Here is a 21,229-nt window from a genome sequence, read left to right as displayed (position 1 = left end):
CTAAATGATATTGAAACTATTATCATTGTCTCTGTCTCCCCCTCCCTATTGTTCCTTTCTTCCCAAGCTCTTTTTTTCTCAATTTTCTGAGTTTCTGCAGTATAATTTTAATCTTTCCTGGGGTTTTATAGAATTTTCTTCAAAGGCCATAAGGTCCTTTCTTACAGGTTCTTCCTGCTGCAATACAGAGAGTTCCCCAGGCTTATCTAATTAATGTGGCTTGCATACATTTGCAGTAATCTAGCCAAAATGAATGAAAATTTGTGTTAAATTACCAAAGCTCAGTGGCCTGCACTTCCAACTTTTTGTTTGGGTAACTGACAGAGCCTAAAGTACCTCAGTGTTTCTCCCCACGCAGTAGTATTTTAATCTTCAGACTTATATCTATCAACAAAATATCTTTTGCATTTTCCTTCCGCTTTTATCCGGCAGCCTCAAAGCATTTTGCAAAAAAATGTACTAGTTTTGTGTCAAGGTGTTTCTAAGAGACAAATAAACACAAAAATGCATTCAATAAAGCTGATTTACCTGGGGTGCAGAGATAGAAAGTGAAGTAGCTTTCTAATAGACTCACACTAAATGTCATGGCCACCCTGCTCAGAGGAACGCACTGCCAAATGTATCTTATGATTTCTCTAATGAAGGGTAACATGCATCCTTCTTCAGCTCCAGAGAATGACGTGCCAGCCATCTGGCCCAAAGGCTGCCCAGTGTCTCTGACTGGTAAATCTGTCTGAACTGTGGGAAATGATGGACACTAACTGGCAAGGAAGATTCCCTCCCTGGCATACATCAGCCATCTCCTACTATTTTAAGAACTAAGTAGGACTCCACTGTGTTGTTTATGCAGCTGGAGATGGAGTTTTTATGCTTTATGCTTTCCCTCTGACCAATACAAGATTTGCTGGGGCCCGATGTAACTTTCCAGGACCCGTGTAAGAAAATCAGAGCAGTCGGGAATAACAGCTGTGAGTCCCAGTTGCCACTAGGTGTACTGTCTGCATCAGTGTATGGAAACCAGATACAAAAGACTGGTCTGGGCTTTTCTTTTTCTCCCTTTTCATCTGGAATGTATTCAGACCTCTGAGGAATTGTTAACTTTGATATCAGCTTTTTCCCCAGCTGCTTCTACTTAGAAAAAGCTTGTAAAACCTGGACTGTGCCTTCGAAGGCATCCCAGTAAGAACTTGCAATACCACAGCAGTGAAGAAAATGGAAAATACTCATTGAGCCACTGAAGCTCTGCAACCAACTCTAACAGATTTTCACAAAACTAAGTTCTGTTTCAAGCAAGGAAGTGTTATGTTACTTCAGTCAATAGCAGGCTAAGAAAACCTTTCTCACTGGCTAAGATCTGCCTCCTTTTTTCCCCCAATCACGATCCTACATTTCTTTTTGATGGAAAAAAATTAGTGAAAATTAATTAAAAGAACTGCTAAAGCAGAAAAGAATATTTTAGACATATGATCTTCTGAGTTCTCTCCAACAACATCATCTTACATAATGGCTTATCACATAACATTTGCTTTATTTTCTCTTTAACAGTAGGATATTTCCAAACTTGTGCATCCCATCTGTATCCATTTTCACAATGACTGAACAAATGCAATTAGTCTGCAGTGAGCCATGTAATGGTCTCCTACTACTACCACTAGGTATTTTTAGTCCATGGATTCTCTTATTTCTCAGCTATGCCTTCTTCCTTTTCCTAGCTTACATTTACTATCAATCAGAGTTGCTTTTTTCCCTTCACTGCCATTCTGTGTTACTGAAAGAATCCCATATGCTTTACCTTTTCATAATTCTCTCACGGTCACCTCATTACAACATACAGATGGTTGAAAAAGGAGGAAAATTTTCAGTAAAATTATTGCAAAATTTGCCCTTTATTTCTTCTCAAATTCTGTACTTCTCATTAATTCCTAGATCTGTACAGTCTACCCTCTACCACGACTCCCTTTTACTCATTACTATGTTTTTACAAAGATACATGAGTGCTGGAGAAGAGAAAATTTCCATATCAACCTATTGAGAAAGGAGTTCTGTTTCCTTCTCCCACAACAGATTTTCAATGATCCACCCACCTTGCAGCAGGATGTGACATATTGATTTTTTTGAAGTCCAGATTGCAGTTCTCTTACACGCTGAACAGAGCAGGGATGAACGTGACTTTGTGTGTGCTCTTCTTCGCCTACAACACGGACACCCAGCAGCCTTTCCGACTTTGCTTCAATCTGTTAAAAACAAAGACATGTCACTGAATCTTCCTTCGTCTTTTGGAGTGTTAAACATGACATGCTTTAAATTCTCTGAATTTGTCAACCAGTTTCTTCAACAAGCTAAATGCAATGTTTCTCTGCCTGTATCAACCAACGGTCTTGGCTTTCCTTAATGCTGCTTGTTGAACAGGCCTTTTTGTCTTCCAATGTCTTTAATTCCTGATTCTGTGGTCCGATTTCATGCTGTGCATGTGGAATTTCCTGCTTGTTTGTGGTGGGTTTTTTTTCTATAAGGCAGACAACTTTTCTTAATTCTAGCTTCTTTTTCAAAGTATTTCTCTGAAAAATGGTGAATCCTCATCTGTATCTCCTTGGCAGTGAAATAATGTTATCAGGTTTGTCTCTAATATATACAGTGCACATGCTGAAAGCCTTCTTTACAACAGAAAGATGCACTGATTCAGTGAAACCAGGTTTTAAACCAATCTAGTTTAACTAATGTAAATTCTTGTGTAGACTTTCTTACTTGGTATAGCACACATAAGTTTTTCATTGTCCTGAATTGAAAATAAAAGAAATTGGTTTAAGCTGAAATAGGAATGTCTGTGCTATTTATTTAAAACTGCATGCCTAAACAGACTGGCACAGCTTTCTCATGGAGAAAAGGCTTTAAACTATACACAGTAAGATAAGAAAAAAGTATATACAGTCCCCTACAGTACGTTTTCCCCTACACTGTCAGTTCCCCATCTTTTCCACACTTCTATCTCTGATTGCCAGCACAGTTTTTTAGTTGTTTCCCAAACCAGAAACTTGCATAAATTTCATTGCAGCTTCTGGGGACCTCAACGATCTCCAAAAATGTTCTTGTGCTTACACTTCCTATTCACCAGTTCCTGTTTCCCTTTTTACCCTGCTTTTTCCACCCTGCCTCTGCAGATTGCACTGGCTCTAGAGCAATTTTGAACATTTAGTCTACTGGATCTCCTTTCAAAACTGTAACCAAGCTTCTAGGAATATCTTCAGAATATATTTTTTTTCCCCAACACACTCCTACCTTTTAATAGAGAAAGAACCATTAAAAAGAAATATTCTGACAGTGAATAGAAAATGAAATGGATTTCTACCTCTAGATTTACCTAAGTTATATTCAAAGGCAGGATACACTGAAGAAGTTACAGAAATACAACAAGCCTGAATCTTTCATTACCTTAGAGAATGGCCAAGCTTAGCAGCAATGATTTTATCTCTAAATCCAAAATCTTCAGCTGGAAATACTTTCCTTGCTTCCTTTTGAACAGGCTCAGAAATCTTTTGTGCCTTCATCTCACTTCCCTTCCCAGCAAAGGAAATTATTCTGGTGTCTCAGTCAGCCTATTTTCACTAGGCATTTCAGTTTGCACCCTCAGCTCAGGTTCATGTGTGTGAACCACTTAAGCAGACCTGATAGGGTATTACTATTGTCTTTTTTCCCCTTATGCATAGGCATATTTGCTATTACATTTCCTTCCCTTTGATATCAGATTAGTGAGGCCACATTAATTATTCATTCCTCTAGGCAACAAATGCTCTGTGTTCACTAGTTGATTGGCCCAGCTCTTTAAGCTCAATAGAGATATTAGTTTTAGCTATTCCAGGGAGGACAAAGGAGAAAAGATACCTCAGCAAGAGTTCAAATATTTATAACAGAACATTTTCCTACTGCTTCTCACAGTGCTGCATGCCTTTCACTTTATGAAAGTCGACATTTAAAAAATCCTTTCATTCAGTGTCAGGGAATACTTTCACACTCAAACTGGCAGAATTCTTGGGTTAAGCATTCTCCTCCGCTATTCTGCTGCTTCCCTGACTAGCACTGGTCACCAGAGAAAGCTTCTTTCACTTAAACCCCTATCTGACAAGCTCTAGAAAGGGAAAAAAAAAAAAAAAGCATTGGGATGCTGGGCATTGCAAGAATATTCCAGTAAACTGGTTCTAAGGTTAGCTGCATCTATGGGATTAAGTCACTAGCTATTTACCATGAAATCTTCCTTAATTCAAGACAGCCTAAAGTAAAAGGGAATGAAAATGTTTTCCTACAGAATTTAAAATAGGTGGTTGCAAAAATTTTTAAAGTCAAAGTGCCAAAAGGAAATGGGAAATGCATGCAAATCTTTGGTCATTATTTATGTTGGCTCTAAAGTTTCTTCTCACCCATTATGAGGCAGCTGAGAGACTGTTAGAAATTCACGTCCTCTTGACTGAGGATCCAGCCTTGAAATAACTACATTCTCAGGTTGGGTTCATGGAAGGGGATCTTGGCTCAGGGAAGAATGTTACCTTTCATAACATGTTCCTTTAAACACATTTGAAGGATGTGTTCAAAATAAAATTTCTCTTCCCACAAAATTTTGAACCTTCACTTCTTAAGTGAAAGGTGATCCTTTACTTTGAATCTTTTTCTTGACTATTAATTGCCCTTGCCTCTTTGAAAATGCTGGGGTTTTTTGGCAAATGAGACATAGTCATCTCCTTGGCTTGAGTATTAGCAAACTGTTAATCAGTTCATCACCAACTGATACACTTCTCTTCCCGCCCGATCAAAACGAAAAATACTTCTCAAAGTCATTGTCTATTATCTCTTTAATCAGAAGGTTTTACTTCACATAAGGCTTCATCCATGTTTTATACAAACATAACAACGGACTGGGCCACATCTGTCTATCAGATATGATCACTGGACCAGACGCAACTAAGCTCTACCCCATAGAGTAAGTCAGGCATGGGATGATGGAAGAGCATCCCCAGCTGACAGCCACATTTGTAGCACGGGGTTTGATTCACTTTTGGTCCATGATGCAGCTAATTGGGGTCAGTGCAGGATGCGGGCTCCCATGCAGCACTTCTTAGATATTGCAGCAGCACCCCAAGGCCACTGCAGGAACAGACGAGTCCTCCAGGCACAGGCTACCTTTGCTGGGGTCCCAGCATTTGAGGAGCAGATGTCCAGGGTAAAGCCCCTCATAACTGAGGGGACAGCACAGATGCCCAGGTGGAACAAGGAGTGTGGGCGACAGGCCACAAAACCCATGCCAACAGGTGGAGTGGAAGCATTTGAGGATTGTGTGAGATTTTTTGTTTGGGATTTTTCATTTTGTTTTTTCCCTACAGACTTGGGAGTCATGAGATATGAGAAGTGCCCATGAGACTAAAAAGCTAGATTTTTTTCACATATATTGAGGGTGAGTTTGATGCAGCAGAACTTTATTCCAGGATTGTCTCCAAAGGACAAACAAGATTATGTCAACAGAAGGAAGGCAAAACAACAGGTATTTAACTGACGTATGGGACTGAGCAGAGCAAAGAAATGGGGCATTTCCTCGCAAAGAATCTCTTGGTGGAGGGATTTCCATCAGATGTTCAGAGTTGGTTGCAATATGGAAGACTGGCTAATCTTCTGGAAAGACATTCGGAACAGGACCATATGGAGCTATTTTCATTGCCACGTTGGGAAAAGATAGCAACAAGGCAGAGAAAGGAGAAGCCAGAGCTAATGGCACACATTACAGAAGCAGAGGCAAGCCATATAGAGTCTTTTGAAGGATGCGCTTTTAACCTGTGATAGAATTTAGACAAGAATTAACTGATGGACAGGGGACAGTGGAGTGAAGTGTGACTTGTGGCTGTTGTTAATGACAGCAAAAGTGCAGTTTAGTTTCAATGTAGAGTGCTGTCTTTTAGACAGCTGATAAACTTTCACACTGCTGTGCCAGGCTCAGGTTTGGAAACTAAGATTAAGTCTGTGCCATGGAAAAGGGCAAGTAGAATGATAAGGAGTAGATGAAAAGGGCAAGGAAGGAGCACTAATCCTTGGGCAGAAGGATGAGGTAGTTTGGGGAGCTGGAACTTTCCCAGTTAATCTGTGTGAACTTGAGGCTCTGTTTCAGGATGACCATAAAAGACAGTATTTCTAGCACAGCTGTCCTTGAGGGGGAACCAGAAGTACTGTAACAGCCAAGAATTTAAAATCAGTAAAGGGTTGGAAAGAAATGGCCTATAAAAAAATAATAAATGAGGTGGCTGCAAAAAGGATTATGGGTCCCTTTACTCCTCTAGGACAGATATTGACAAAAGGATGTGGTGAATTCAGAATGATCCATTCAGCCCTCCTCTTATCCTCACAGAGTGACCATAAATGATGGTGGTGACCCTCTATTAGTTCTTTGATACACATTTTCCTTGACCTAGCAGTATCAGTCGTTCTTCCCCACGACCTTGTAACTTGGCTTGCAAATTGTAACACCAAATTGGTATTTCAGCTATTACCAGCTCACCATCATGATTTCAATTTGCTGGGATTCAAGATCCAGGGACAGTATTTCTTCAAGAAAGCAATGTCAATAGGTTGCTTGGTGGCCAGTACAGCCTCTGGTAATTCATCAAAATGCAGTACAGGCAGTGAAATGGGAAGTGGAAAGCCTCTGGCAGCTTACTGTCCTCAGCACTTTGCTGGAAAGAGAGGGAAGAAAGGACAGTAGTATATAACAATGTAGTAGCGGGCTGTGGTGGCAGGGAGGTAAGAATTCCCTATGGCCACATAAAAGGACAGAGGGTTTCTGCACAGAAGCTGCCTTGGGAAGGTAAACAAGCTAGACACCCGTATAGGACTAACCCATGGTGCCACAGGAGGAGCAGATAGAAATCAGAAGGACAAGGGGGCCAAGAAGGATCATTCAAACAATTGCAGGTGTTGCTGGGGGACACTGAGATCTTGTACGCGTAGTGGTAGTGATCGCACAATGGCACGGCGCACTGACCACTGCAAAATTTGATGGTCATTCAGAAAAGAGGCTTATCTGTTAATGAGCAACATGATTCATTATAACATAAACTTGTAAGGGGTCTGTGGTGCAGTGCTGATGGCATTACACCTTGTTCCAAATAAGGACATAGCAGGCCTGAGTAAACGTCTCTGAGGCAATTCATTTCCATTTCAGGACAACACATTTGTCTGGGAAACAAGCTCCTCAACCAGTGGATTGCTCAGGGCAACGCCTTTGTGCCTACGGATCCTGCGTAAGGGTCAAGACAAGGGATGCAGGCCTATTTTGCACCAAAGATATGGAAGACCTATAAAAGCACATTCTGAGGAGTTTTCAATGTTCTCAGGAAAGGTAAATCTGGAGGAAAATTTCCTCTGCAATGCATATGTAGCACAACACCGATTTCCTCATCGAGCAGGGCCTGGCAACATCCACTAGAGAAGGTCAGTCCATACCCATTGCTCTGAGTACAGGGCTGATGGATTCTACGGAACGGTGTAGGAGTCCCAACTCACAAATTGGGACTGAGAGGTGGTCAAACCTGGATTTCTTGGAAACAAGTGGAGAGAATACAGGCCTCATACTTATGGGCAGTTACAGAGCTTCACTCAATAGGCTAGACAGACCTTTGCCTTCACACATGGCTATTAGTTACGCAGCATGTGATGCATACTAAAGTGTATCTCACTGTTCTTTTGGAGTTTTGAGAAGAAATTGAAGTGATTCCTGACATGACAGTCTGACTGGTCTATCCATACCTGCTATAAATGCAACAAATATACCTCTACGTATTCTAATTTTTTTTAAATATAAAAATCTGTTTACACACAGTTTGTTGACATATCCACTCTGCATTTAGCTCTTCACCTTGTATAGTACTTCTATTGTATTTTATTAGACATAGCTGCATATGTGTATATACACACTATCTAATTACATCTTTATACACTATAATATACTATACTATGTGCAGGGATGGAGTTAGTAAAGCTAAAGCTTAGTTGGATGAGAAACTAGCATTGCTAGGAAGGTCTGTTAAGAAGGACTTCTGTAAGTACATTGGCAGCAAAATGAAGGCTAGGGAAAACTTAGATCTGCTGTAGCTCCCCTACCTAGGGAACCTAGTGACAAAGGCTATGGAGAAAGTGAGGTACTCGGTGCTTTTTTGCCTCAGTTTTTACTGGTATGTTCTTCCCTCAGGAGTATCAGGAACCTAACAACAGTCAGTGGAACTGAAGCATTACTCGTGGTAGAGGGTAACTAGCAGAGTCAGGGATCACTTAAGCCAGCTGGACATATGAGACTGGATGAGGTGCATCCAACAGTGCCGGGACAGCTGGCTGCTGTCATTGTGAGATCTCTATCAGTTTTGAAAGGTCATGGCAATCACAAGTAGGTTTCTGAAGACTGGGGAAGGCAAATGTCACATCCTTCTTCAAGATGGGCAAGAAGGAAGATCTGGAGAAACACAGGCCAGTCAGCCATGCATGGAAAAGTTGGGGAACAAATTTTCCTGGAATCTATTTAGGACTGTGAGGCTGACTGTTACAGGTGCTATACAGCTGCCATTAACACAAGCTCGTCATAGGTCAGCACCTTTCAGTTCCTGAGAGGCTGGCTGTCTTGGAGCTTAGGCACAAGCAGCCACTCCTAAGACACATGAGTGAAGTTGGCACTCAGCTTCCCACAGTACAGCATTGTGGTGGGTTGACCCGGGCCAACAGCAAAGCACCCCACACAGCTGCTCACCCCCTCCCTTTCTCCCATCACTGGCGGGCAGAGCGGGAAAAAGAGAAAGCCTTGATGCTGTGCAAGCACTGCTCAGCAACAGGCAAAACACTGCTGTGTTATCAACAGTTTTAGTCACATACCCAAAACACAACACCATAAGGGCTGCCATGACAAGAATTACCTTCATCCCAGCTAGACCCCGTACAAGGATGAAAAACATTCTAATGATATTTTGATAAACGTTTAACACAGGATAATTGTTGAACATAAAACTAGACTTCAGTGAAAAGTATAATAATTGTAATATTAGCATCTAAAAAAAATTAATTTAAATTATGTAGCCTGGAAAAGTGGAAAAAATTGAAAACTCGTAAACAAACTGAATCTTTGCGCAAAGAAAAATAAAATATAGATGCAAACTTTAAAAACATCTTACAACCTTTAGCTCTCAGCCAGCAAGTATTTTGAAAATATGCTCATTAAAACTGACATAATTCTGGTACACAACTGAAAAGTAAAACAACCCTTCCACTGTTGTTCAAAAGCTGCAGTTTCCTAAGGAGAGGTCATAAGACTTCCCAACCCTAAAGAATGCTGATACTCTACATTCTTTTCATGTAAGAAGAAAGAGGACTGGAGAGATAACAGGAGAAAGAATGTGTTAGCCTTATACCCTTGAGCTGTGATGAAATACCAGTCTACTCACATTTATTTATGTTCAGTTTATAACAAAGCATTCAGCAGAAAACATCAATAAGAATGTTGACACATTCGGACTCCTTCTAATAAGAATGACGAAGAATTATAGTTGGAAATCTGGCATCTAGAATTCAACTGAAAAGGGATTTTTGCTCTTTAGCAATTAGTTGTCTCTGTAACATAAAGTAGTATTTCCAAAGGAAAATTATTGGGTAGATTTACAACGGAGCTATGTGTTAAGAACAGTTCAAAGATTAAACAATGACTACATTACTCTAGACAAAGACACATTTGGACTAAATATACACCACAATATATAATTTCTTGCTGTCTATTACTTAATGTTCTCTGGAAGGAACATAAATAAATAATGCATAGAGTAAAGATCTAAACTTTCCAATTAATACATTTCCTGCAAAGTTAACAGAATTCTTAGGTCAACTACCAAAGGTCTGAAACTAAGGCACTAAGGCTCTTCCGGGAGAAAAAGTAGTTTTTAGACTAGGTCTGGCTATCTCTTGGAAGGATAAAGCAGGGTCAGGAAAAATTTCTTTACTGAGTTGTCAAACATTGGAACAGGCTGCCCAGGGAGGTGGTGGAGTCACCATCACTGGAGGTGTTCAAAAAATGTGTAGACATGGCACTTCATGACATGGTTTAGTGGGCATGGTGGTGTTGGCTTGATGGATGGACTTGATGATCTTAAAGGTCTTTTCCAACCTTAGTGATTCTGTGATTCTGTGGGAAGCTGAGTACCAACTTCACTCGTGTGTCTTAGGAGTGGCTGCTTGTGCCTAAGCTCCAAGACAGCCAGCCTCTCAGGTACTGAAAGGTGCTGACCTATGATGAGCTTGTGTTAATGGCAGCTGTTTAGCACCTGTAACAGTCAACCCTACAGTCTTAAAAGGTTATTTCCTAGAAGCTAGAGCCAACTGTCTGTACTTGGGTACATGCAAAACTCCCTCTGAAGCCAGGAACAATTTCTATGAAAGAACAGAAAGAACCTGAAGATACTGAAATCAATGAATTCTGGTGTTATTTACCACGGATGTGGTATCTGACCCTAAATACGACATATGGACTTTTTCATTTTCACTTTTGAACCAACATTAATTTTTCCCTTTATTAAAATACCACAGCTTCCACAGCTATAAATCAGATGCAATCTCAAAGACAGAATGGGATAGGAAACAAAGCAACAGAGGAGCAGTAAGACCCAAAGCCAAGTACAACACCTAATTCTCTTGAGCCACATTTGGGAGACATACTAGCAGCTTCCAGGAGCAGTCGCAGCCCCCATTTCCACTGGCAGTGAAGCTTCCACATGACTCAAAAAACCCAAGGGGCTGTGCACACTCACACTCGTGTGGAGGGAAGCCTTGTTGTCTACAGAGCTAGAAGAACAAGACGCTCTAACTGGGCAGCAGTAATGTGCCCATTATCTATAATGATAAAATACGCAATTTCTTTAGTAAGTCCCAGACTATGAGACCTAATGGAGAGAGAACTCTGCCTCAAGAGGCCTGGCTTCTGTTTTCATCTCTGCTGCTAGTTTGGCCTTGGCAACTTACTTTTACCTCTCTATACTTCCATTTACCCATTGTAAGGCAGGGCATAATGAAAATGATGGCCTTTATGCAGAATGTTGAGACGTTTCGGTGAAAAAACTCCAAAGGATGTCTTTTACTTTCCCTGTTGCACTAGACATCTTCCTTCCTCTCTCTCTCCCTCCCTTCCTACTTCCCTTCTTTCTTTCTTTCTTTCTCTTTCCCTCTCTTTCTTCTTCCCTCTGTCCTCCTCCCTCCTTCCTCCCTTCCTTCGAATCTATAAATGGCTTTATTAATCTTCCATATCAGAATACTTTTGTAGTATTATCACCGTGAGTAGTGTCCTAAGGCAGAACTGAATTGTATTGAATTGAAGGAAGAAGGAATAGTGACATTTTGTAGCACAAAGTCTCCGTAAAGTCACAGAGCTTTATTCACTTTATTTTGCTTTATTTTCCTTTTAGCATATAGTGGTAGAAATATTTATAAAGATTTTAATGAAAAGCACTAAATTTTAGCTTAATGTGAGGCTGTATTGTGATAATGGTTTTCATTTGGGTTTTCCTTAATGGCAGAATTCTCCCATGAAGTCAATATAAATTTCTACTTCAGCCATATGGCAAATAACAACCTGTAACTGTTATTGAAAGAAAAGAAACCTACAACAAATTATGTCACTCTAGCATGCACCGTCTCTAAAACTTAACAGCTAAAATAATATTGTAAACAGTGGAGAGAAGCAAATGTAAAAAGTAGTAATCACATCTAAGATAACTATTAAAAGAAAAACAGAATGCTTTTGCGAAAAAGGCATACAGAGCAACTTCTTAATTTGCTACAAACCTCCTGAATTTGATTCACATCTCAGCGGTAATCCATCATACTGAGAAATTGCTTTTTGTGCTAATTTAACGTTTGATAACAGCTCAGAAGTCTGAACTTTATGACAATATAACGTAAGAGTGGCAATGTAAGGTTGCAACATTTCTTCATGAAAACGTCATTCCACCTTTCTGATGAGATAGACCTGTTGCACACTTTTTAGCAGAAACATTTCCAAGGAAATTTAATAAAACACTAAGATAAAAGAGCGTTTGAGTTTTACAATTCAGTAACTTTTAATATTCAACAGTTTTATATGGTTGACCCAGTGGGATCTTAATCTAATTCTAAAGAAAAAAAATAATTATATAGGTTTTCCTAGAAAACTGAATTAGTAAATCCAGCGAGCAAATAAATTTGTGTTCCTTGTCAGAGTAACAGTGCAGTTAGAGTAACAACATGGAATCAATCAGATCATCAAGATACGGAGAAACCAGCAAACACTGGCAACTCAAGTGACTTTAATCATTAACTCAATGCAACAACAGTTGGTAAGGGAAGAGTGGAAAATGGATGCTAAAGAACATGTTACTTTCTTGACCCAAATTTATTTAATTGTTTTCTTACGCAAACTGTTTTCCCGGATCTGCACATTATAATAAAATGACCTTTTTGGATGGCAGTCCACAAAATCTCTGAAGGTTTCCTAGAAAACCGTTGTCTTAAAAACTGCACCCTTTTCTTAATCCAGAATAGCAGTGGACAGAACAGAAATGACCACTATTTGGCTTTTGATAAAGTTTCTATATATTTCCATGGAAGGAGAAAAGCAGGGAACTTTCCCATCTTGTGACTGTATCAGATTGTAAACCCATTGTTTTAAGAAGTGGGTAGTGACATGTACAAATAAAAATCTGCAAACTCAAAAAGTCAAAGTAAAGGATCAAATTCCAAAGAAAACCCTTTAGCTTGTCTATCATTTCTCAGAAACTTATCATGCTACCCTAAAAATGTCACAAAGGATTAGAACTATGTAAAGAACTGATATTTTCATTAACTGGCTGGGAAAAAAAAAAAGAGAAAAATCATATCTTTTCTCAGTGGTTTTTAATCTTCAAAAATAGCAAAATCTTAAAACATGCTATTGAAACAAACCAGCCCAATTTTCAAAACAACTGATTGTTTTCAGGAGAAAATATTTTGGATGCGTTATCAAAACCAGCTAGTAGTTTTCATTGACTTTACGCATATCTATAAATTTGGCAAAAACCTACTTACTGAGAGAGTTTTGCCCACCCTATAGCTAAATACAGAGCAGTTTATCGTGCTCCCCAGGATTTACAGCATGCATGTGCATACGTGTGCTGGAAATGATGGCAGAAGGCAAGAGGGTTGTGGCAAAACATTTAGCTGCCTTTTAAGTAAGTGTTGAGTGACCCTAGGTTGAATCATTATAATTTCCCCCAACTTGAACCCAGAAATGGCTTTTCTATGTGTTTCAGTATTTTCAGAAAGAACACAAAGCTTCGCTGCAGGCCCCAGTGGAAGCACCAAAATTGCAGCCGCCTCTTAAGTACTGGGGAGTATTTTCAAAATAGACATAAATGGTGTCCTAATCACAGTTCAACAGACTGCCTATTTTTAAAATAGACTGCTTACTGAACATACTTTGGACTATAAGGCACAAAAATAGGAACCTAGTATTACTGTCAGAAGTGCTGTGAAGGGCCAGCTGCTCAGAGTTGCAGCTTATAGTTCTTATATGCGTGCTTTTTTTTTTCCTATCTAATCTCTTCACATGTTTTTTTAACCTAGCCTTTGGGATCTGTAAAGGGCTCTTTTCCTATTTTTGGTTGGTTTTTTTTTCAATATGGGAGCTGGGTTTTTCCTGAACCATCACCACAAAAGACGTAGCTTCTTTCTGCTTGCTATTTTAGTTAAAATCAGTAGTAGCTGGAGACTACTCTTTCTTGGTTGTGCTGGATAATGTCACAGACACTTGAGATGTCTGTCATGAGCTCTAACTTATTAATTGAAGAGGTGTGCTGTGGAATCCTTCACAAAAATGCTCTTACTCTAAAACATCCACCGGTCTTCAAAACACTTTAAAACATGAAATAAAAATATTCTAAGCAGCCTGATTTATTTACTGTTGCATTTCAGTGCCCTGTCTTGTGATACTGTCATTCACTAGTTTGCCAGTAGAGACTTGCCTCTGCTACAGTCTCTGGGAAAGGGGTGTCAGCACCAGGCGCGGTCGATTTGGCAAAGGAAGTGACTCTATGGCCAACTTTTTTGTAAAAACTCTGCCTGTTTTCCGTTGAAGTTTCCCACAGTTGCTCCCATTCTTACATGCTGGTACAAACAACAGGACTGTTGGAAATGAGAAAGTGACTGAAAACTCCTGGCATTTTAAAGCCTGTCACCTACGTCTCTATTTCTTGTACATTAGCGTAATTGAGGAGGACATCACTACTAATATTATGGCACCAATGCTAGATGGAGAAATGCATATTGCCTTATATCTGCCAAAGAAACAATCACTCTGTTTCACAAAAGTGAAATCTCACTTACAACCTTTACGGCATCTCCTCATTTAGGTGCTTGATTTTAAAAATACCAATTTTTATTTTTATTTAATTTGGGATTTTTGTCTCCTTTTTGCTTTTCTTGCAACATTTTAAAACCAATAATGGAATAAATAACTGAAAACAAAATTCTATCCTATGGTATCATACTGACACCTATGTAATTCTTCTGCAACCACAGAAACTTAGCATTTGCACAGGCCCCTGTCACTTGAGGAAACGAGTAATTACATGTACTGACAAGTATAGCGAGGTCTGAGAACCTCTGAGCTCTGGAAAGCAGTGAAGATCCTTCCTTCTCCCTCCTGCAAACCCTACCCTCTGCGCACTTGCTTCTGCCTGACCTGCCTTCAGTCTGTCCTCCCTCCCTCCGGGCTTCTCATCCTCGTCTCATCCAACCAGTTCTGGCTTCCACTTCATTGCTTGAGGAAAGATGTTTCTCATCTCCCACCGTGGCACTTGCTCTGCTTCCGCAATTCTCGTGTCACCTCTCCACCACCCCATACTCAACTTTTTGTCCTCGTCTCCTTGTCCACTCAGGCCAAGTCCTCCTGCACCTTGGTTTTTCCTGTTTTCATCTCTTTTCCCCTCTTCCAGTCCTTGCTCCTTCTGCACCAAAATGGCTTGCCTTGGGATCCCACCTTCCAATCCTGATGCACAGCTCCATTTGCAGGAAACACCCAGTTTCAGCCCTGTGTTTCTGAGACTTATCCAGGACAGATGTGGATGTGGCTGCGTGTGGATGTGGCATTGTGGGATGTAGCTTGATGGACATGGTGCTGTGTGGTGTTGGGTGGGTTGGTTTTTGGTGTGTTGTGGCTTGTTGTTGTTGTGTGGTGGTTGTTTTTTTTTTTGTTGTTGTTTTTTTTTCAGGTTGGACTTGATGATCTTACAGGTCTTTTCCAACCGTAGTGATTCTGTGATTCTGTGATTCAGATGTCGTATTTTACTGGTGAAGCCACAGCAAGCCTTCATGCAAGTATGTGTGTTACTGGCGACATGCAAAGTCTTGTAATATTATGAAATGTTGCCAGCTTTCACAAGAATAGCCAAAGTACATTTTTGATGCAATTCTTCTTCCCAGTGTACCTCCACATATCAAATCCTTGCACTGAAACATGAAATTATTACTGATTCTTAGAGAAAAAAACATTAACTTGTGGGTTTTTAATGTTATAAAGCACGTTTTCTTTAATTTCAATTCTGTAACAGCTGGTTGACCTGCAACAGCAAAAGTTCATACCGACTCTAGTAACCAGCACAGGGAAATCCAAACCAAACATAACTGGGAAAACCAAGAATAACTGCAAATATAATCTTTTAATTCGAATCCAGAGGACAGTAGACAAAGAAGCATTAAAATCTCCATTTAGGAGGTAATTCTGCTCTAGAAAAAATTATGATCTGAATAGACTTTGACAGTGACTGAAAAGGGAATTGGAGTCATTTGTGTTAGGCTACACAGAAGTTGACAGCTGAAAATATAATCTGAGACTCTAAAGTGCCGTATGTGTAAGAAATTGAAATTACCCAGCAGCAAAATGCAAGAACTTAGTTACAGCATTTTTATAACACTTGTTCATGCAGATTGTGAAGGATACTATGATGTGATTGTATTTTGGACTGTTGCAAAAAAAACCCTGTATATTTACCTATTACTTGTATTTCGACAACGGTAACATAATTGTAACAAGGAGTGATAGTAAATAACTAAAATATTACTCCATTAATTTCCCTATAACATACCTGGGATGCAGTATTACTGCAGTACTTGGGGGGGGGCGGGTGTGTTCAACTTCCAGCCATCTTGCACTCATCTTTTGGGGGACTCACTTTATGTCAAATTATAAAAGAAAACCAGAACAGCCGGTACAGTTTACACTTTGCTGCTAATATAACTAATTTAGACATTGTGCTCCATGCCTTTCCACATCCCTTAGAAAACGTAACTGAAGCATTTGAAAAATTTCTTAAACTGGTATGAATCAGGACTGCGACTTCAAAGAAAAAGGTAATGAGATCTGAAGCGCAGGCAAGATAAGTGCTACACATGCCACCTCACACATGTGTGGCTTGGCAGAACAAAGTAGAGTGGAAGACGCGAATTGCCAATTAGTCACTAATGAAAAGTATTACTGGAAGTGTGGAAGCACATAATTCAGAATCATGTTAATTGCCTGTGCTGTTTTCTCGTAGCAATTAAATGAAAAGGCGTATTACCCTCTAAAATTGCACACGCTATCCAAACAGGATTTTAGAGGCAGTCTGTTGCAGGAACCAGTTACATAAAGAAAGACGAATTCATATTGCTCAGGGGGAAAAAAAACAGGCAGACAGGCTTCAGCAGGGCGGCAGCTTCGCAACACTGCCTTCACACTCAGCAGTGGCAAGAAGGATCACGAGAAATTAAGAAAACCAAACCGCTGGGTAAACAAGTAGAGGAGCAGAGACAGAAACAGATCGACAGGGAAAGCCGGCAGGCGCTGTGCGAGGAACTGGCTGTAACACCCGCCCGCACCCGCCAGCTCTCCGCCTGCAGCCCGCGGCGGAGGCGGGAGGTCCCGCAGCCCCGCGGCACGGGCTGGCGGAGGCGCGAGGGCGGGGTCGGCAGCCGCCCCGCCCCGCCCCGCAGCCCCGCCCCCGGCCCGGCCCCGCCCGCCGGGCCCGGCGGCCCCGCCCTCCCCCGGCGGGGCGGGGCACGGCTCCCCCGCCCCGTTCGCTGACGGCGGCACGTCCGCGGAGGGGCGGTGGCGGCAGCGCAGCGCGGGCGCGCCCGGGCACCGCCCCTCGGTGGGCGCGTCCTGGCGGGAGCGCGGCGGCCACGTTGACAGGGCGGGAGTGGGGCCGCGCCGCGTAGCGCAGCGCAGCGCGGGGCAGGCTGGGCGCTGGCCGTTGCTCGTTGCTCGTTGTCGGGGTGCGGGTGCCCGGTGCGGGAGCGGGGCCGCTGCCACAGTAAAAATGTCTTCGCCTCCCAAAGAGAAAGCAGAGACGCGGGCCGGACACCCTCCTGCTGGTACGGCCGCCGGTTCCCGTCTCTCCGCTCTTTCTCTTCCCACCCCTGGGGCCGGGACGGGGGGGACGGGGCGGCCTGGGCAGCCGCGGACCGGCGGGACCGAGCGCCTCCGGGAGAGCCCGGCCGGGCGCCGGTTCCCCGCGAAGTCCCCGGCTTGCGGGCGCCGGGGTGCAGCCCGGGGCTGAGGAGGGCGAGGGCGGTCTCGGGCGGGTCCCGCCGCCGCTGCCGGGGGGTGTGAGCCCCGGGTGGTTTCCCCGTGCTCGTCGGCTCGGGCGCCGCCGCCCGAAGCACCGCCTGGGCCGGCCTTCTGGCACTGGGAGGTGTGCGTGGGCCCCCCTCCTGATCTCTGCCTGCTTCTCGCCCTCTCTCCCTCAGCTTCGCCTGCCCGCTGGCAGCCTTTGCCAGCAGCGGGGGCGACGCTCCCTGCCCTGCCTTTCCCAGAGGAGCTCCCTGGTTGCAGACGAATCCTCATCGGGTTTGCGCTGTTCGGCATCTCCCGCTTCTGACCCGGGAGACGGATAGCGTGGTCTTCATCGCTCCTCGTCCCTGAGGGCATCCTGTCCTCGAAAGGCAGCGGAGGCCTACGAAACCTCCGCCTGGGTCCGGTGAAGGCGGGAAGGGGAAAGGAGCGGTCTCAGCCCTATCGCAGCCTGCGGGGCTGTCTGCAACACAGCGCAAGCTGAGTGTGAACAAACTGCAAATTAATAGTAGTACTCTGCATCCATTTTGCCTGCGGGTGTTACGGCGCGAGTGCTAGAGCAGGCTGCACGCCCCTGGCTTTAGTTCTGCAGGCTGGCAGTGTAGGAAACAAGTAAAGCCGCTTGCGAGTTGGCCAGGGAAGGAGCTCCGGCACCTTCCACCCGCTGCTGCGTGCTCATGGGCGAGCAGAGCAGTGGGGGGTCGGGGTCGGAGCTGCGTTTGGCCTTCGGTGGGGGGCTGATCTGCCACCGTCCATAGGCGGCAGCTCCTCTCTGTACACAGGTGGGGTTTGGTTACTCACAGCATCCAAGTTGTCTTGTTCCTTCACATACCGTTAGTCTTCCTTCTTCTTTATTACAGTTTTCTTGAAAAAGGGAACTTTCGTCCCTGCACCAGCAACTTTTCATGTGTCTTCTAGGGTTTCTTGGTGGAATAGTTGGGGGGTTTTTTTAGGTGTTTCAGTCAAAAAACACTGAAATTTTTAATTGACAAGGTGGCTAGTTTTATATTCAAATCAATTGATGAGATTTAAAGCTAAATTTGAAACCAATTTTTGAAGCCTAATTGAATTCTGGTCTTTTTATAACGAGAACCTGAAGTTCCTTTAAATAGACAATAAAAGCGAGAAATAATGGCTTTGCTTTGCATGGCAAATACAGTTCAGCAATACAGTTAAGCCGATCTCTTGGCTGAGCAGAGTCGTCCCAGTTCTGCAGCCTCCCTTGTCATGGCATTAGCTCTTACCTGACCTCCTGGTGAGCTGGTTCAGGGAACCAGACCAAAGCACCTTTCCCAATGTCAAGAGCTTTTGCTGCCATAGCTCCTCGAGCTGGCTCACCTTGAGGTTGGGTAAATGTCAGCTTCATCAGTGTGAAGGGATGGTTGAGACCTTAGGTTGGTTTAGCTGTGTCTTCCTGCTGCACCGTTGATGGAAAGGGAATGGAGGATAAATGGCAGACATTTTCATTTAGATGCTTTGTAACTGTATTTTCTATTGTTGCATGTTTGAGAGTTTTGCTTCAAAACCTGCCTTTTGAAATGGGTGGAATTTTTGTAAAGACCTGAAGTGAGCCTCTGTAGGCCACATGAGAAACTAGTGATGCACAGTGCAAAAGCACAACTGGAGTACAGTACAGGTTTCCCTCGCTGTCAGAGTATTTCAGTATTATTATCTTTTTTCTTTGTAAAACATGCATCCACATACGAACTGAAGAACTTTTTCAGCTATGTGCCTTTTAAGATCATTAGCATCCTTCAGGGGTTTTTTGTGAGTAAGCATCAATTCAGCTTTGAAAGGAAGGTGATCACCAAGGCTGTCTTTGAGGCCAGAAAAACCTAATGCTTTACAGTATCTTCAGGTCGTTTCTGGCAGAAGATTCTTCTGAGCTGGTTGGCAGAGGGAAGTGGCCCTGAGGTCTTTTAACACTTGGAAATCCATAATAAATGTGCTGACTAGTGACAGTTTATATTCACTCTAGGGGCTGAAGCTAGGATTTAATCCCCTATCTCAAGCCGATTTAGGTCCTTGAATAATAATATAATGCAATAGGGCAGTTTGCAAACAAGTTTTAATAAAATGAAAGTAAAAAATTCTTAAAAAAATAAATAAAAGACTACATAAATACAGGTGGTATTGCATTCATAAATAACAAGTTCCTAGCAAGGCAAAGGTGTGAATAGGGAATCTTTTTTGACTAATGGCTTAAAAGCTCTGGTTTTGCTGCCTACGGTTGTATAAAGAACCCGATCTGTAATTACGGATGTGTCTTACCCCACTGAGTGTGAATTAGAGACGTGAAGTTAGGAAGCATTTGGATCATCAAATTAAAGCAGAATTGACAAATTCATTGTTTTTCATATGCACTGTTAGCCCTCGCTTACTGACTGCATGCAGTCTCTTAGCTTCCTCTCTGCATTGATCTTTCACAGAGGGGGGGAAAAAAAAAAGACAAGCACTTGAAAAGTCAAAGAATAATGCAATGGAAAGAAACCTCAAGACCTCAGGCTGGTAACAGGGTGCACAAAGCGACTTTGAACTCCTTTCTGAAACTTAAGAGGACCCCAACTTAAGCTTTATTAAATACCCATCTGTCAGTGAGATCAATGCATCTGTAATACGTTGCTGAGTAGGTTCGTACAGCTTGCAGTCCCTCTAAAGAGGTCTGCATAATTATGCTTGTAGCTATTCATTTCTTTTAGTAGGTACTGTGGAGGAATAAAGGTGATTGTGTTAATAGTTTATTTATGAACTTTTGCAATAGGTTTGTGAAAATGGTTATGTGCTTTTTCCTACATTAAAAAAAATATAGCTCTGAGCCAAGATTTCTGTGAAACGAAGGTATATAATAACTTTTACTTCTGTTCTTGTTTTGTCAGACACTAATGTATATTCCCTTAAGCTTGCAGAACGGCATATTTTGCGTTTCCCTTGGTCCTGGCTTTTCATACATGTTATCGATATAATGTCATCTGTTATTACACCGTACAAGAAATAAATTTTGTGTTAATATTTAATACTTTACTGGAGGAAAACAGGCAGCTGCTAAAGCTCTTGGTTATACTCTGGATTTCTGAAAGTTCCTGTCCGGTTGCTGTGACCATCAGGCGATTTGGGCTGAGCTGGAAGGTTTCCCCAGGAAGGACTGCCTCGGGTCTGCAACCTGAGCGAGCTGGGGCCAGAGCTGTCGCTGAGCTGCGCTGCTCCTCTAGGTACTTGGTGCTCGCTGTGACTCGATGGGGCTTCTTTCAGAATTCAGTCTCAGAAACTGGGAGCAGTCTGAAAGAAGCATGGCAGTGGGGGAAAAAAAAAAGGGTAAATAGACTGAGAATGTTTACTGACTCCAGATGTCTTGAGTGGTAATTGATTAACACAGTTGTTTAATACATTTCCAAAAGTAGTCATACCCTTAAGAGGAACGCAGGCTGGCGTTCACAGGACAAACAAGACAGTCCCGTCTGCCTCTTGAGGGGGAAAACATGGCAGGTAATAATTAAAATCCAAAACTCGGCTCTTACCCAGCAGTGAGGTGAACAGACTTGTGCTGTTGCTGTTCTTGGAGCACGCTGGCAGACGATGCCCTCTTCATTTCACACTTTAGAGGCTGGTGGC

General features: G+C 42.4%; 1 protein-coding gene across 1 annotated transcript in view; it reads left to right on the top strand.

Annotated features, from left to right (window-relative positions):
* The first annotated feature begins 17,304 nt into the window (after positions 1-17,304).
* The window catches only part of DAP (death associated protein), a 55,857-nt gene continuing 51,932 nt past the window's right edge, over positions 17,305-21,229 (top strand). The window contains exon 1 of the mRNA XM_059815322.1: positions 17,305-17,421. Coding sequence (XP_059671305.1) covers positions 17,367-17,421 — 55 coding nt within the window. The 5' untranslated portion in view covers positions 17,305-17,366. The remainder of the gene's footprint in view (positions 17,422-21,229) is intronic.

This window comes from Gavia stellata, chromosome 3 (assembly GCF_030936135.1).
Source record: "Gavia stellata isolate bGavSte3 chromosome 3, bGavSte3.hap2, whole genome shotgun sequence".
In the NCBI taxonomy this organism is placed as follows: Eukaryota; Metazoa; Chordata; class Aves; order Gaviiformes; family Gaviidae; genus Gavia; species Gavia stellata.
This window is presented reverse-complemented; position numbering and strand designations above follow the sequence as displayed.